This window comes from Aplidium turbinatum, chromosome 15 (assembly GCF_918807975.1).
Source record: "Aplidium turbinatum chromosome 15, kaAplTurb1.1, whole genome shotgun sequence".
NCBI lineage: Eukaryota > Metazoa > Chordata > Ascidiacea > Aplousobranchia > Polyclinidae > Aplidium > Aplidium turbinatum.
Genome location: NC_137486.1, coordinates 9,098,609 through 9,115,991, shown reverse-complemented (window position 1 = coordinate 9,115,991; position 17,383 = coordinate 9,098,609). Strand labels below are relative to the sequence as shown.

At 41.4% G+C, this 17,383-nt stretch overlaps 1 protein-coding gene across 1 annotated transcript; it reads right to left on the bottom strand.

Annotated features, from left to right (window-relative positions):
* Window positions 1-6,031: 6,031 nt before the first annotated feature.
* Window positions 6,032-16,701, bottom strand: LOC145784450 (cocaine esterase-like). The gene is made up of 9 exons (XM_082596266.1): window positions 16,522-16,701; window positions 15,188-15,383; window positions 14,589-14,785; window positions 13,827-13,990; window positions 10,599-10,744; window positions 9,370-9,594; window positions 8,848-9,001; window positions 7,984-8,230; window positions 6,032-7,503 (listed from the first exon to the last, which is right to left on the bottom strand). The coding sequence occupies exons 1-9, from the start codon at window positions 16,680-16,682 to the stop codon at window positions 7,347-7,349; spliced, it is 1,647 nt and encodes a 548-aa protein (XP_082452392.1). The 5' UTR covers window positions 16,683-16,701; the 3' UTR covers window positions 6,032-7,346.
* Between the last annotated feature and the right edge of the window lie 682 nt (window positions 16,702-17,383).

The window sequence follows — 17,383 nt, the reverse complement described above, 5'->3', positions numbered from 1 at the left end:
AAATCAGAGACCTGCAAGGGTTACCTCTGAATAACTATTTTCAGGGTTGCCAATTCCGTTTGGACTATTTTTTTCGATTAATGTTCGGGTTGCAGTGGGGGTAACATTATGATCCGATAACAAACGCAACGTGCTACTGTCCACTGCTGCCAAGTGGTACGCCTAAATATTTATTGTCAGGGTTGCCAGTTTAATTCAGACTAGTTTTGCCGATTAAGATGAGGGTAAACATAATGCGATAAGCATTTAAAATGTTTACCAATACCTAAAAGTACCGACATGCTTGACAAGTTGTTAGAGTTGTCAGTTCTGCAATTTTTGCCTTAAAATTGCAGTACTTTTGTTTCGTAGTCGCGGGGATATTAGGCCTGCAACGAGTTGTGGTATTTGAGCCTTGTGCTGATGGCCGGGAAGAACACCCCTTCTTCACTTGTTCTACCCCTGGCACCTGCTGGTTTTGTTGGCTCTTTTCTTTCCACAAAGATAAGAGTTAAACTGACTGTTAAAACAGCCTTTTACCCCACCTACCCAAACCACCCACTCTAATTTCCTGTCAACTATCCCTTTCCAAACCTTGACTCGACCCCGAAGTGACGCCATGGCATGCAACCAAGCCACGATTGCTTCCGGACTCCCACAGACTACCCCAGGGATGTCCACCACACCCAACACTCAACGATCCATCCAAGACCCTGTTGAACTTGTCAGGGAAAGTAAGACGAAGAGCTCCAGGCGGGCTCTTTGCAGTTTAGTGAACCTTACTTTAGCGGGTGGTATAAATTTCGACCAGTTCTGCATTGAATTGGAAGAGTGGACCGTTGGCACTTCGCCGCCCAAGAGGACACGTCCTCGCAAACCACGCTTCAATCGTGGCGCCCGGGCTCGCGCGGCTCGCCGTCGTTCGAACGGGGGTTCTCCTCGGTCGGGCGGCGGGGGTTCGCGCGGGAACGGAGCCCGATATCGTAAGGGCGTGGGGTTGCGAGCCGCCTTCTCGCGGGACGCGAAGGGAACGGTCCGCCGGATCGTTGAAGGCAAAAACAGTGACCGTCGTTGCGAAATTAAATTGAGGAGAGATTTCGACGCGACATGACCGCTCCTGAAGCTGGGAGTTGCTCGCAAATGCCCGAGTGGATAAACTCCCACCGTTACGAGCATGATGGTGTAAACCTCTTCCCCGTCGATGACGGTGAAGGTCCCATTACGGCCCGGGAGGTGGAGGCGGTCCTCCAGTCGCTTGATGTCGGTTCCGCTCCTGGTTCTGATGGAATGTCCTACGGTTTCTGGAAGACTCTGGACCTAAGAGGGGGACTCTTGGACAGCCTTTTCGAGACCTGCCGGATCAACCGTCGTGTACCGGACCAGTGGAGAACCAGCAGGATCACACTCATATGTAAAGACCCTGAGGGTGACCTGCACGACGTCAGCAACTGGCGGCCCATCTCCATCTGCCGAAACATTTATAAAATCTACGCCGCCGTATTGGCCCGGCGCTTGCAGCGATGGGCGGTGGAGGGGAATGTTATCAGCCGAGAGCAAAAGGGATTCATGCCCACAGAGGGCGTCAATGAGCATGTGTTCATGCTCGACACCATCCTCTCGGATGCACAGTCACGCAAAAGGCCTGTGTCAGTTGCGTTTCTGGACATTCGAAACGCCTTTGGCAGTGTCCGGCACGAATGCATAGCCGAGGTCCTGCGTCATTTCGACGCCCCCACAGACCTTATTGAGTGCATCTCCGACATATACGTCGACAACACCTGCACCGTCTGCTGCGGCAATGGTGAAACCGATCGTATCCCTGTGGGGCGGGGAGTCCGTCAGGGCTGCCCGTTGTCGGGGCTGCTATTCAATTTGGTCATCGAGGTGCTCCTCAGGGGCGTCCGTGACAAAACGGATTGCGGCTACAACCTTCCTGCCAAAGAAGACGACATCAAAGTGCGTTGTATGGCTTATGCGGACGACATCTGTCTCGTTTCTTCCGATCGCGAGCAGATGATCTCTCTTCTATCTGCTACTGAACCCTTCTCTTCCTGGTCCGGGCTACGGTTCAACCCACACCCTTTCCTATGGGAAAGTGTCGGCGTTCCGTCTGCGGGTCGACCCGAAACCTTTCTCTCTTGCCGGGGAGGAAATTCGAGTCATCCCCAAAGGCGAGACGTATAAATACCTCGGCGCTCGAACCGGTTACGCCTCGGACGCATCCCTAACCCAACCCTTCATCTCCATTCTGGAGAAGCACATTTTCTTATTGATGAAATCCTTTCTTACCCCAAGCCAGAAACTTCTGGCACTCACTTCCATCATTCTCCCGACCGCATCATACCATCTGCGAGTGCGGCGCTTTAGACAGTATGAGCTTCTGAAGCTTGACCGACTGGTTTTGCGGTGTTTGAAGGTGGCGTGGCGTCTTCCCAAGTGGGCCTGCAGCGCGTTCTTTTACTGTAAGCCTGCATTGGGAGGTTTGGGCATCACAAACTTGTGTCGCGAAAGTGACACGCTTTCGCTAGCTCATGCTTTCAAGATGCTGACGTCACCTGACAGCATTGTCTCTGCCGTCGCTCTCAGGCAGCTTAGGCGTCATGCCTGTCTGAGGTTCGGCACTCCAGATCCCACGACTGACCAACTGGCCAGTTATCTGAATAGTGACCCCCCTCCTGACGGCGCCCGTCCTAGACCGTGCCCTACAGGCGAGAGCCTGTGGGGCCGTGTTCCGGCGGCCACCCGTCGCCTGAACGTACGTTGGTCCGCCCGCCCGGATGGCGGCCTTGAGTTGGCCGCGGGGAGCTCCACAATCATCCCCCCTATAAGGAAAAAAGTGGTGCCGACCCTCCATCAACACAATGACTTGTGGTGGAGGAGACAGTGGGAATCCAAACCTGACCAAGGCAAGACGGTCAGTGCCCACTGCCTGTCCGGATTTTCAAATTCCTGGACCCGGCGCCCGGAGCTCCTGGATCACGCGGACCGAGTATTTGCGTACAAAGCTAGATTGAATCTAATGCCACTTGAATCAAAACCAAGCCATGGCCGCCGTTACCTACCTTCCATGTGTCGTGCGTGTGGGAAAACGGAAGAGACTCTCCCCCACATATTGAATCACTGCCCTACCGTGATGACTGTCGTCACGGAACGACACAATTCAGTATTGAGGGAGATCGTGGGGCACGTGCCTGCCGAATGGCAACCCGGGCTTTCCATAGATAGTAGCCTACGGTTCCACAGCACGTGGAAGCGGGCGGTGCCGATCTGCGTCCTGACATCGTCTTGCAACGCCCTGACGGTGTCACGGTCGTATGTGACGTCACATGTCCGTTCGACAACGGCGCGGATTCTCTTCGAAAAGCCGCCGACAGGAAACACGACAAGTACGGCGAGTTATGTGTCAACATAAAGGAAGACAGGAAGCGCCCTTGCAGGGACGTCCTGTCACTTCCGTTTGTCGTAGGCTCCCTTGGGAGCTATGCCCCGACGAGCTCTCGAGCTCTGACGGCCTTGGGCGTTCCTTCTCGTGGGGTAGCAGAGGTGGCTAGAAAAGTGGCTTCCCTCTCAATCGAAGGATCCTTCCGCGTCTGGAAAGCTTGGAACGCCGGGCTCACTTGTGGAGGGGCTACGTCATAGAAAAGACTACATCAGCGATCAGAAACTTATTCCCTAATAACGTTGCAGTAAGTATCCGAGCGCGCAAGACAGCAAACCGTTTAGACGTTATAACCTTATAACAATATTGGCTTAAAATTGATCACCTTATGTCATCACCTTATTTCTATAAACCTGCGCCATTTCTTTTATATGATACTCCAATCTCTTCAAAAACAATCATTCTAAAGTAAAAAGGAAGGAAATAAAATACCTCATGTACATTGTGACTTGAGACTGGTTTAATAGCAATTAAGCAGTTTCAATCATCACTAGATTCTCTATGTACTAATCAATCAATTGTTTCGAACTGTCATACGCTGCTTTCGCCTTGTAACGCTGTTCTTGCCCGCTCGGATCAACATCGCTCCGCTTTCAATGTATTGATCAACACGATCCCCTGATCAACTCGATGCAGCCTCAAAACTTCTACCCCAATTTTCTATTTTTACCGATACTGTAGCCTATCAGTGCCTCTGGTTTCGATCGCTAGCCTCCCCGACCCAGCTGGGCGAACCTGCCTCAACGTCTGGCCAGTGCACATCCGTGCTCGCCGAATGAAAGCTTACTCTTCTCCAGTGAGTATTAATTACATATCTTTTTTTTTTATTACAGTATATTGATTCATCGAGCCTCTGCTCCACATTTTTATTGAATATTCGTCTGCCACGAGAGCCAAATTATCCTTAAATAATTCGACTCTCTTCCTCGTGGGAGACCCCAATTTTATCCGCTCTGCCTACTGGCAGACCGGGTATAAGAGTCAAAGTACTTGCGCGAGGACGCGTGAAGGAGACGTGGGCGCTGCCCGGCGGTCAATTACTGCCGGTTCCAGCGTCCACACGCGACGGGTCGCCCGGTCCGTCGCAGGGCTTCATTCTGGGCTATGCAGAAAGAGCCTGTCTCCCTGGCCCGCTCCGCCATTCTAAATTTGCGGACGGGCCATATAGTGTTTCGATCCACACTCTCCCTCCACAGGTAGCCTACCTCGACTCCCCAGCCTGGCCCTCGCGACCTAAGCTGGTGGACTTAACCCTCCGGGTGCATCGTCACCCCATAAATCACGCCGCTCCCCGCCGCCGCGGGGTGTGGCAGGCCGGTTTCTTAAAGTCTTCGACCTGGCTATGTTTGTTTGTACTCTCTCACCGTGTCAATCTTTTGTACCGTGAGCCACTGATGCGAATAAAATAGTTCAACACAGTACGGTGCGATACTGATGAGCCCAGCCTCATGGGCGAAACACGTGTCTATCGCTGTCTATTCGATGCTACAATCGGCTGCCCAGAAACTTATAGTTGTGGTATTGTTAATTTCTTTGTTTTTTTCATTTGGAACCGACACTCATAGATAAATACTAGTTTTGCTTGAACCGATCCTGCAATACCGACAATGGGTATTTAAAAAAATGATTGAATCAACATTTCTGTAACAAAATACATATTATGAATTAACGCCCCTTTTTTATATTTTTCAGCTTGGGGGCATAGGAACATTAATAAAAGTAAACTTTGAGTTGTAGTTTACATTACTTTACGTTAATTAGCGACTAAAAGGTTGCTCGAAGCTGCAGCTAAATGCTGTGTATCTGTATGGAAAGGTTTTAGCAGTAGATTTAAAAAAGTAGAAATGTTTTATGTACTTTCAAAAACTAAAAAATGATGCAATATTTTGAAGTATATACCCCGATAGCTCAATTGGTTAGCGCGTGACTTCATGAAGGAAGAGGCTTCAAGATCAAGCTGTGCTGGTTCGACTCTTGTGGTGTGCGCTTGAGCAACGCACGTTGAGGATTGCTCTCCATTCAGCGGCATCTAATGGATAGAATAATTCCCCGGCAACAACACTTCAACAATCGGAAACTCCATTCTGTCAATCTCGGTAACCGGCTTTGCGTCAAAAGCTACTTACAAGTATGCGAAACTGTCAAGATTAAGTTTTCAAAAAAGCTTTCCCAGTCCGAGGATAAATTTCATTTAATCAAACACACTGCTCACTCAACTAGTTAACAATCAATTTAATAAGTTTTAGTGTTAATATTTTTATGAGGCAAAAAATACCTTGTTCTACACTATAGGTAGTGGAGACATCTCAAACGAGGTAATAGGCAATTAAGCGTCATGTGATTTTGCCTCTCCTTTACCTTGCTGTTTCATTCTTATGCGTTTCTTTTTTCGATTTTTTGTATGTAGATCAGCTCTGTAATTTCAATTTATGAAGAACATTTGTCAGTTGGATAATTGAAAAGGGCCAACATGAGTATGGCCGAAAACGTTTATAATTTTTAGTTTATTTTAATGTTAAATGCCGTCTGGTTGTTCGGTTTTATTTGATTTAGCTTAGGTTCCACAAGGACAAATCGTTTGCTCCGCTACTGCAATGCGGCTGAGGTGCACTCTTGAATTTGATCATTTTATTTTATAAACCATCACTGGCTAGCGCAATTATTGTGTGAAAATAAACAGTCATCACGAGAACACAATAAACAACAAACAATAACAAAATATTTTGTAAGGTAGCAAGTGCAAGTAGCAAGTTGCGCGAAAACATAAAAAAAAAAAAAAAGCAAGTGCAGAAATTGTCTGTTTCACACAACCTTGCCACCCATCAATAAAAACAGATGAAAGGAATTGTGATACTTTCAAAATTTTACACATGCCCGATGTTTTGCTTCACATTAAAATAGATTTTTTGGTGTTGCAACTGTGCTAAAATCCTTGTATTTTGTAAATCATTTCTCTCGCAATGATTGTCTCGCAATGACTGTCTCGCACTGTCCGTAGTTACTTTTAATAATGTCATTTTAGACAATAATGTCTTTATGGACATTACTTTTAAAGAAATAAAAAAGATTCAAAGTCTTTTAAATTTCATTTTGTGTGGAGCCACATGTAGCCTACTTGAGAGGTTACTGTTATTTTTTTATTCATCTGTTGATTTATGCAGATCATCAGTTTGTATTCTCTGTGGATTCTTCTCTTGTATCATGGGCCAATCTTATAGATGTTTGCTGGTACACCCCTTTATTTTCTTTGAACAAGATCTATGTTTGATATATAACGTATGAAGGTTAACTGCAGACAGAGCGTCACCGTCACTGTTTCGAGCTGGAGATGTACATGCAGGAGAATTCTGATGTAAGCTACATCAGTTCAAAGGTCATGTTGAACTCGAAAATTTTTTTTCAGAAAAGTTAAAAGTAAATGTCATTCGTTTGACTCAGTGTGCATGACGTTGTTGGGATAGAACTCAATTCAAATGTTTGCATCGGATGAAAATAAACAACTGAAAAGTTTGCTGCTATTGGTAATCTATGTATAACATTATTATAATGTTATCAGACTGACGATGCTGTAGCAGTGCCACGAAATTGATTTATGATTAAAAAATGCGGTTGGTGGGGTGTTGTTGCGAGAGTAACTAGGCTTACTAATGATATACGAGATAGTCAACCGCTTCAAGTGGACAGCTTGCTGGGTAGGTTTACACAAACAGAAAGATTTTATTAGACAATAATTGGTAATCTGATGGACTACGTTGCCATGATGTCACCTTTGCTACAATTACTTTTTTGATAGCACAATTAAACTTGAACAATTGAACAATATTATTTCACAAAACGATAACTAGGCTTGTATAATATCTAACAGTGAATCTAATTTTCTATAAATTAAAACAACTATGAAGCTCCAAAGGTTTTTTCAGCTTCTGTTTTATAGCAGTGGCTCAATTTCTTCTTGCCAAAACTTCATACGGTCAGCCGTCAGGTTTTGTTTTGCTGAGCAAGGTTGCTGTACAGAGAGGTATTCCTTGTTTTCTTCCGTGAATTGTGGCCACTTCACTTTCACAGGAACTCCCTCGTTTGGATTCCTATGTTACACAAGTTGTTCTTTGTAAATTTGGTATGCAGTAAATTATCAAAACACATCCGTTATAGGCTACAATATTAAGATTGATCTTTTCATAATTGGTTGACAAAAATTCATCTTTAAATTACAAAGCATAAAGCTTCCCGATTGGTTGTATTTTTTAACTATAAGATGGTCAGTCTGATTTCAACAGGGAAAGTTACTGTAGGCTACAGATCAATATAATAAGCAATCTGCAAAATCTTTTAACATTTTAAAACGGTACATTTCTATAGCGTCAAATCTGCAGGTAGCCTAAGTTTATTTTGCTCAACAAAAAACACGCCATGCAGCATTCCTCCAGTCATAAACCAAAAGACTGCTCTCACCATACCAGGAACACAAGTCTATAACTACATGCCGCTCAACACACCAATGACCATCGGCATTGCACTCATTAAAGCTTTAACAAAATATTTTTTTCATATGAAAGGAATCTTACCCATTTTTGGCAAAGTTGGTCAGATATTTCATCCATTCCCTACTCAATTCTTTTTCTTCTTCACTAAATTTTATGTCGATGCTCATCTTTCCGACATCCAGTGGCATTCCAAAAGTAAATACTACATCATCACCATGATCGCATTTGCAAAATTTTGCTTTTCTCGTACTCTCTGGACCAAATTCCGGATCATGAGAGAACTTCAAACTTTGCGTCATGTAGTAGAAATAAGTTGATTGTTTGGTTTCTGTTGATAACGGAAAGATTAACCGTTAAAATATAATAAATTAGGCCTATTACTACGTATATAAACGTTGAAAATTTTAAGACATCGGAAAAGGCAGAGAAAAGCAATAATCGTAATCCATCTTTTCTGCTCTCGCAATGTTGCTAAATATCAGGGCACTTTGGCTTAACCACTTCCCTGTGTCATCGTCAATAGAAAATAGGCCATCTACACCATGGGGTAGTCTGTAGGGCGGACAGTTCCTGATTTTACTTTATTGCACTCACAGGCAGCACTCTTTAACCAGCCCCACGCAACAAATCTGCACCCAAACGTTCTACACTAACTCATAATTGTATCATACAATACAGTCTCCCTTAATTTTTTTTTCGTTATCATAACCACAATGTCCACATTTAATCTCGTTTAAAATTCACTTCAAGTGTGTCCGTTGATGCAATGAGAATATATAACTATGAGAAACATAACCCATTGTGTACAGTCCTAAAGTAAGGTATATGAACCAGTTTGTTGCATTTGAAAAATTAGCATTTTGCTTAATGATAAAAATAAAAAACGATAAATCAAGAATGAAATTTTTTTTTTGATGAAACTAGTTTTTAGATTTAAGAAGTTACTTGTATGAGCAATGGCGCTTCTACGCGTTGGCAGAACAAACATTGAATCCGCCAAAACGGCACCGTAAACTTTGCTCCATTTATATTTATCATCCGTTACATCTTTCAGGTATTGGTTTAGGATTAATTCAATTGCAGAATCTGTGATTCCTTTCTGTTAAAAGAAGACATCCCAAAATAAAATCACAATTGTTGTTAAGAAACAGAAGAAATATTTTTTAATAGAAGTCAAACTCACAGCAAAACTTTGCCAGAAAGACTTTTTTTCATCAGGAAAAATTTAAAGCTCCATTCCCTAACGTGTTTTAGAAATAATGCTGAGACTATGTACGTAATGCAAATACAAAGACGCAGAGTGTTTTAGTAGCCTAGTTGAAAATCTATAACACGTATGGAAGTTTGCTGTGATTAATCGAAGCTTAAAAGAGGTCTTTCAGTCTGATCAAAAGATATCCTCAGAAGTCCTAACTGATTGTGTTATAAAAACTCATTGTAAGCTATATGTATGAGCAGCTTACGCACATATACGGTTCCTCCAATGAATCCTTTTATCATCATCACACATTGTTCCTTTGATATCCCAGCATCAAATCCAGGAATGAACTGCAAATTCATGATGCCAAATCCCTCGCTATTGTTACAACCAAGAAGATATGGAACTGGTGCAACGTCTCCTTTGCTAACCAACTTTTCTGTGGTATCTGGGAAGAATTTCTTATCAATCACTACCGAGAAGAACATCATTTTCTGAAATGTAAAAAAGATTTATCAAAGCAATGTTACGGAAATTAAGGGGTCTAAGTGTAATAAAAATCTAATCGATAAAGAACACCGTTTAGTAACCCTATACATTAGAAATAATTTAAACACGAACATTTTATAAATCAGGAATATTCGTGTTCATGCGAAAGGCGTAGCATGTGGCCCTTGTCCCCACTTTCATTTTTATTACCAACAAATTCAGAGATATATTGTATATTCTTCTATAAGCTCTGACAAAATGCCATGGATTTGCAGGTTTGCTGATTTGAAGCCAGAGATCGTAAAAGTAAGAGATTGCTCACTGAAAAAGAAGGTGGACATCTAAAGAGACATAATGTTAAAAATTTGAAACAATTACAGCGTGAAGTGTATTGTCATACTGTATGTCGCATACCCAGGTGCAGCTTATGTGACTTGTCCACGTGAGTACAAAATGTGTATCATTGCAATAAATGTATAGAAATACGTGATATCGTGTTTATTTAGGCCCAATTCTACTCAAATCATGATAACGCAGCGCTAGAGACTTCAGGCTACCGTGGTAATGCGAGGTAGCCTCACACTACAACAGTGAGGTTTTCGTCATAAAATATCAAACAGTCTATTTGTCCACAATAAGTTTTATGTACATTGTACATGTGCACTACAATGTTACTGTACTATATTGTCAGTAGCGTACATGCATAAAACTCTTATTGATTTTTATTATAATAACACTGGTCAACAATTTAAAACCAACTTTTTAGTGCATGAACAAAATGATTGTTTTTAGGTTGAACTTGGGTCGCTGAGTTCGAAAACAAACTCCGATGGCTGCAGTGAAAAAGGAAGATTTGATACGCGAAAACGGACTTCATTTTCGGATTCCCCACCCTCGTAAACGCCCAAAACTATTTTTTTCTTTCTTGCACCAAAAATTGTGTTGACCAGTGTAATCAACTAATCATCCAAGCCAATTTAGATCTTATTAATCGTATTGGGCTACCAACCATGAACAATTTTTTCAAAACTGCCATGAGATCCTCAGCTGGAAGTGTTTTGAGTTGTTTTAGTATCTTCTTTTCATCCGTTTCTGTTATGTTTAGCTCTTTCAGCAATGCATCGTACGCCGGTGCATTGGATTCCAGTGGGAAACCTGTAGCCGTACACTGCACGTTATTTAATATGTTCGACAGTAGGCAATGGACGTTTTAAATCAGAGATTCTTAATCAGGGGTACGACAGTAGTAGGCTACGTGTACCCCTTGGAGGTATGAAGCACCAAAGTTGCGGGTGCAAAAAATAGTATTAAACTAAAAGCAATTTAGGCATATTCATGAAGAAACAAATTTCCAATAACTCCGAATCAGTAGCAATAACAAAAACACAATTAGTAAAGTGACTGTTATAGTCGTCATTTTATTTACGTTGATTTTATGTAACCTGTGACCTGCTTCACTAGGCTACATAATTACATTCAGCGTTTTCTGGTACAGACGCTGGAATTGATTACCACCGCGCAACGCGTGTAATCAATTGAGCGTTCTGTACCACGTTCCTTAGTTGATTGTTTTGCGTTTCTTTCTTGGTATATATTGAGTTGTTTTTGTGCACATAAGTGAGTAAGTAACAAGAGGTAAATAGTTTTCTCACTTGGTTGGCTATCGCTACAATTATTATTGTTTATTTTATATTAAACGTCTGGAAATACAACAGACATTTAACTGGCGTCGTCGGCAGGATCTTTACAGAATTTCGACAGGATTTTAGAAACATGGAGAAGCTGATCGAAGTCCTGCAACAACAAATTGCCAACCAAGAACGCCAGACGAAGGAGCAAATTGCCAGACAAGAAGAACGTCACCGACAACAAGAGCAACGTCATCAAGATCAAATTCAACTCATCCAATCAAATGCCAACCAACAACTTGCTAAACAAGAACTTCATCAACAAGAACAAGAAAAACGCCACCTAGAACAACTACGAGAAATGCGAGCCCAAACTGCGAGATCACAGCCAACAACAATACAACAGCAGGTATCTTTACCTAAGTTCGTAACGTTCGGTGCCACCACTGAACTGTGGGCAGACTATTGGAAGAGGTTTAACACCTTTGTAGCAGCACATTCAGTCGCACAATACAAAATGCCGCAGGTTTTTCTCACCAATCACCTACAATCTACAAAATGTTAACAAATTTGGCTGCGCAGGAAACAAACCCAAAGGAAGTCATCGATCTCACCATGACGGAAATTACAAATTACATGGCTCAACAATTCGACCCAAAACGCTTCATCGTGAGGGAGCGATTCCGTTTCTGGAGCGAAATGAAGCGCAAGCCCGGTGAAACAGCTCAAGAACTAGCCGTCCGCATACGCCAAGCAGCTGCCACCTGTGACTTCTCGTCCATTTCAAATCCATTGGACGAAGCTTTACGTACTCGTTTTATTTGTTCAATAGGTAACGAGGCGGTGCTTAAGGCGTTATTCAAAATCAGAGCTAATGAACTTACTTTCAAACGTGCGGTGGAGGTTGCATCAGAAACCGAAGAGGCAGCCAAGGTGGCCAAAGAAACTGTTTACGGCACCCCACCAGCACCAGTTGCGAAAGTAAGGTTTAACACCAGCACCAGTTGCGAAAGTAAGGTTCTTACTTTTGCAAAGTAAGACAAAACCCTCACAACACGGACGCCTCCGAAGGTACAAAACGACATTTCAAACCGGGAGATCCCTGTTACGCGCTATCATTCACTCCACGACGGAGCCAGGATCCTCGTTGGGTTCCAGCCGAGGTGATTAAGCGACAGGGTAGCCGAATCTTCCTGGTACGTCTGCTGCCTCATGGTTCGACGTGGAGGCGCCATATGGACCAACTGCAACCTCGTTATGCATCATCGGAGGACCAGGAGCCGGGAGAAACTCCTGCACCAACAGTCGACTCCTCCGCTGTTTCCACCTCAGCTCGAACGGATTCGGATGACACACCGACTGTACCGGAATTCGGGCCACACAACCCACGAAGGTCGGGCCGTCGCCGCAGACCTCCGGCCCGTTTCAGACTTTGAGTTTGATTGTTTAATTCGGAGTCTTGTTCATATTTTTCTTTGTGTATAAAAATTATCGAGGGAGGTGTTATGGTCGTCATTTTATTTACGTTGATTTTATGTAACCTGTGACCTGCTTCACTACATAATTACATTCAGCGTTTTCTGGTACAGTCGTTGGAATTGATTACCACCGCGCAACGCGTGTAATCAATTAAGCGTTCTTTACCACGTTCCTTAGTTGATTGTTTTGCGTTTCTTTCTTGGTATTGATTGAGTTGTTTTTGTGCACATAAGTGAGTAAGTAACAAGAGGTAAATAGTTTTCTCACTTGGTTGGCTATCGCTACAATTATTATTATTGTTTATTTTATATTAAACGTCTGGAAATACAACAGTGACTGAGCGTCTAATTTTAGTTGATGTGCTGCAAACTCATGTCTTTAATAATGCAAGCATTCAACGCATATGTTATGAATAAATTACTTGATTCGCATTGCTACATTTTTATCCACTTTCGTGGATCAGTATAACAAAGGGTACGAGAAAACATGGTAAAATTTCATGGTGTAAACACAGAAAAGGTTAAGAAACACTGTTTAGTTTTAAACAGACAAGTTGTGGGCTGTGCATGAGAGTTGCTCAGTAACTAACTTCACAAATTTGTGATGGCCTAAAGACTAGGCTACTACAGTATTATAAAACTACAATGGATAAAAGTAACGCTACCTTCAAAGCCATAGCCGTAGGAGCAGGGCCGTTAAAAAGAAAATTAGGACTCGGTACCTATGAAATCGTCGGCTTTGAAGTCAAAAGACTTTTAAACTATATTCAAAAAACATGCTGTGATTTTTTTCAAATTTCCGGCCCTTGAAAATGTTTCGGGCCTTTAAATTTACTCAGGGCCCAGGTCCAAAAGTACCCCCTTGACTCCCTTGTCAACTTTACTGCGTAGGAAAAATGGGGGTGCAGAGAGGCAGTCGCAACCCTACTACAAAAAATCTTGAATTTAGACAAATTGTAAATTGTTGCGTTTTTACAAATATATTTGAAAAGACAAAATTCGAGCAAATTTTGTTCGCACCTTCAAAATGTTTTATTCTCCTACGGCTATGTTCAAAGCAACCCAAACGCTTCAAAAACGTTGCTTTGTATTCGTAAAGTGGTTTTCAAACCTGCAGCTTTTTCTGCTTACCAGGATGACATATGGATCCACTGCTTGATATTGCTCGATGGAACAAACCCCGGGATAATGGAGAATACAAATGGTAATTTACAGACATTGAACCTGCACTTTCACCATATATAGTGACGTTGTTCGGATTGCCGCCAAAACTGCCAATGTGGTCTCTGGTCCATCTGCAAATACGCCCGGTAGGTCATTTATACCAGAATAAAAAGTAAAAAATACATTTTTATTCAACTGTGTTTTGTAGCTTACCATCCTACAGTTTTTTGGCAAATGTTTAAGAATTAGCTGATCTCAATGCGTCGAAAACTTTAACCAATCATCGAGCTAGGTGCCTATATAGTCTGAACACAGACTCTTCAACGTTCGTCTTCAGTGCATGTTCCATATCGCGTCTCTGTCTTGAAAAGACATAGGCTACAATGGTAGGTTGAAAGGTAGACATGAGAATTAGCTTTCTCCCCTTTCCGCTCGTATGATTGCAAATTTTACCTACGGTGCCAATTTTAAACTTGAACTAGATTTAAAAGACGATAGACTACATGGTACTCAAATAGTCGTGAAGAACCAACGACTAATGAATCAAATAGCTTAAGCCTACAACTTTTACATTGCAAAAGAAAAAACGAAGCTGGCTTCATCGTGCTTTAATTTTAAAAACATCAATTTGTCACCTGCTTTGCTTGTTTTAATTTAATTCTATAAGCTTGAAAGTATTCTGAAAGCTGTTATAATTGACTTGGATTTCTGTGAATCATCTACGCTTACTTCAACGCCATCACTTGATCAAGCAAACCCATGTTTCCTGAGCAAATGCTTTCATTTCTCATTGACAGAAATCCGAACACTCCAACCCTGTAGTTGGGTACCACCACGACAACGTCATTCAAACTGCTTAGAACATTTCCATTGTAAAAACTTTGCGAACCCATCATAAATCCTCCGCCGTAAATTCCAAAAATAACCTAACAAAACAATAAAAAATACTCTATGGTGATCTTCAAATCAATGATTCAAAAGACGATTTCTGTTGCTGGTTCGGATCGTATTGATCGATGTATACACAAAAAATATACGAGAGCATACGAATAAAGATAATTTGGAAGATTTAGTATAAAATGACACATAAAGGCCAACAATCCTTTTATTTTAAGTCGGGTATTCCATTTGGATTTAAACTACAGTATAAGGTATCAAAATAATTGGTTCTTTGAAATGTTTTTGCGATAAAAAGTTATACAGGATTTCTAACAACACGTCTTTCTTGAAGTAACCGTAAGTTAGGGCAGCTAGGCCATATGTTAATTAAAAGAATATCTAATGAAATAATAATAATACTGGTAATTATAACCTATAGATGAACTGACCGGTAGATTTGCAGTTTTTGAAGGATTAGTTGTATATACGCTCAAATAAAGACAATCTTCGCTCATGGCGCCATTTGTAGCTACAACTTCCTTGCTTACAACCAAATACTTCATGAACTTTTCCACATCTTCTTGAACTTGATAAGGAATTGGTGGATCAATGCTACCATCCAAGATTCCATTCCAGGGCTCCGCTCTGAAAGCAGATAACTGTGAGTAATCGCAAAAATAAGTCTACAAGTACAAGGAATAGACTCGTAAAGTTTGTGTTAGGCTATTTTCAACAGACCACTACAAGATTGCAGAGTTGGATGTTGCTGAAGACGTGCAATGTCTAGAAGGCTGTCGTTATCACATCAGAATGGTGTGATACTATTTGCAATTCTATCCACTCGATTGTATTCAAACAAGTCCTTGCTAAAATCAAAAACATTTTAATCAGACAATCATTGCTCGTGGTACGAATTTTCAACAAGGCGGGCAACAACGTCTGTGAGCTCATAAATGGTAATCGGTTTTTGAATGGCTACAAAACTAAAATAATAATGGAGTAATGTCAAAGGCCGCCACAAATATTGGATTCAAATCGATTTTCCACCTGAACTGATAACCAATTCAGACACTTTTAAGTTTTGTGTCATAGGCTACTAAGCTTCCGAACATGTATCAAAAGGCTTTTTTTGATGCATCTCTCAAAGGTTAAAATACTCGATAAACAAATTGTTAAAAAGTATTAAAGTATGTTTAACAATATGATTCTTTCGAAGACCTATGAAAGATAAGGTTTTCTTCCCAAAAATTTAGCCTGATTTTAAGAGTCAGTGCTAAATCTGTACAGAATCTAAGGTTTAAAGAAGCAAAACTTAATCTTTTGCATAATTTAAAGAAATTTTTACTATTAAGTTTATAGGCCTAATGCTGTAATTTAGAGCGATACGCTTGTTTGTATTCAATTATTTTAAATATCCTGTAACACAGTGTAGTAGTGATTGATCATAAACCACATACGGTAAATAATAAATCACAAAGTTAACAATAAACAATTATCAATGTTTACTAAAAAATCTTTCCGGTTAAGCTTAATATGATGCAGTCGATTTTCAAAAGAAAAGTTTCAATTAGTGAAAATCACACCGTTTAAAACTTTATATGCAGCGGTGATGCAACTACAAAAAAAAACTTTTAAGAGGGAAAACATTATTCAACATGGATTACAATGGTATGAAAACGTTGCAAAAGTGTTAAAACTATTTTTTGGGCGGGATAGGGAGTGGGCAATTGCCCCCCGTGGCTATTCGTCCAGAGTTGCAGTTACGGTGAGGCAGCTAACTTACTTGCATGGAGGCTCAAAACGAAGGTCGCCCACTGGTGGTTTGGCAAAAGGTAATCCAGTGTAATTATAAACTTGTTTTCCTCCAGCTGGTTTTGAAAGTAAGCGTCCTCTCACAATACCTAAACCGGTTTCAACAACAGGACACTCAGCCATTTTGGTCATTTGCTGTAAAGCTTGCTTGTATCACAATGCTGTAAAAAAATATCAGTTCTATACTCCTTCATTTAATCTGATATTTATTTGAATTCCTCCCCCTTTTGCACCTCAACTTGATTCTTTAGGCTATCTACGTCTATCACAATCTTTTTACAGCTAGCTCCTTGCAAACTAAATGAATCTCTTAGCCTACTTTGTAATTTGTGGCAGAATACGGTGCGATACTGATGAGCCCAGCCTCATGGGCGAAACACGTGTCTATCGCTGTCAATTCTTGCTACAAATCGGCTGCCGAGAAACATACTTTGTAATTTGTTACCGACTTCGCGCTTTGTATCAAGTTAAAAGCTGAAGTTAAACATCAACTAACGTTTGTTTCCTAGCAACAAGAATCAAGGTTTGTTTGCTCCTTTGCTTATCTATATCATTAAGCTGTTGTTTTTCGCGCAACGAAATGAAGATCACAGTTATTAACACAAACGAATTACAGTATTATTCAATAAAAGAGAAGTTAACTATTTAAATGCGGATCATAGTACAAAAGCATTAGCAGATAAATGACTTGGTGAGAACGAGAACAAACACTGAACAAAGCTGTATGTTAACTGCTTATATATGCATAAGCCTACCTTTCTTATTCGAATACCGAGGTTTCAGTAAATTTCTCTTTTTTGCTGAGTGTGCTTTACTTTGTGAAATATTTACCT

Excerpts from the sequence above, each read along its gene's own strand:
- LOC145784450 (XM_082596266.1), bottom strand. The coding sequence starts at position 16,682 with ATGACCAAAATGGCTGAGTGTCCTGTTGTTGAAACCGGTTTAGGTATT. Across the intron at positions 10,745-13,826 it reads TGGATCCATATGTCATCCTG|GTTTCCCACTGGAATCCAAT; the intron begins GTAAGCAGAAAA and ends GTACGGCTACAG. Across the intron at positions 9,595-10,598 it reads TTTTGAAAAAATTGTTCATG|AAAATGATGTTCTTCTCGGT; the intron begins GTTGGTAGCCCA and ends TTTACATTTCAG.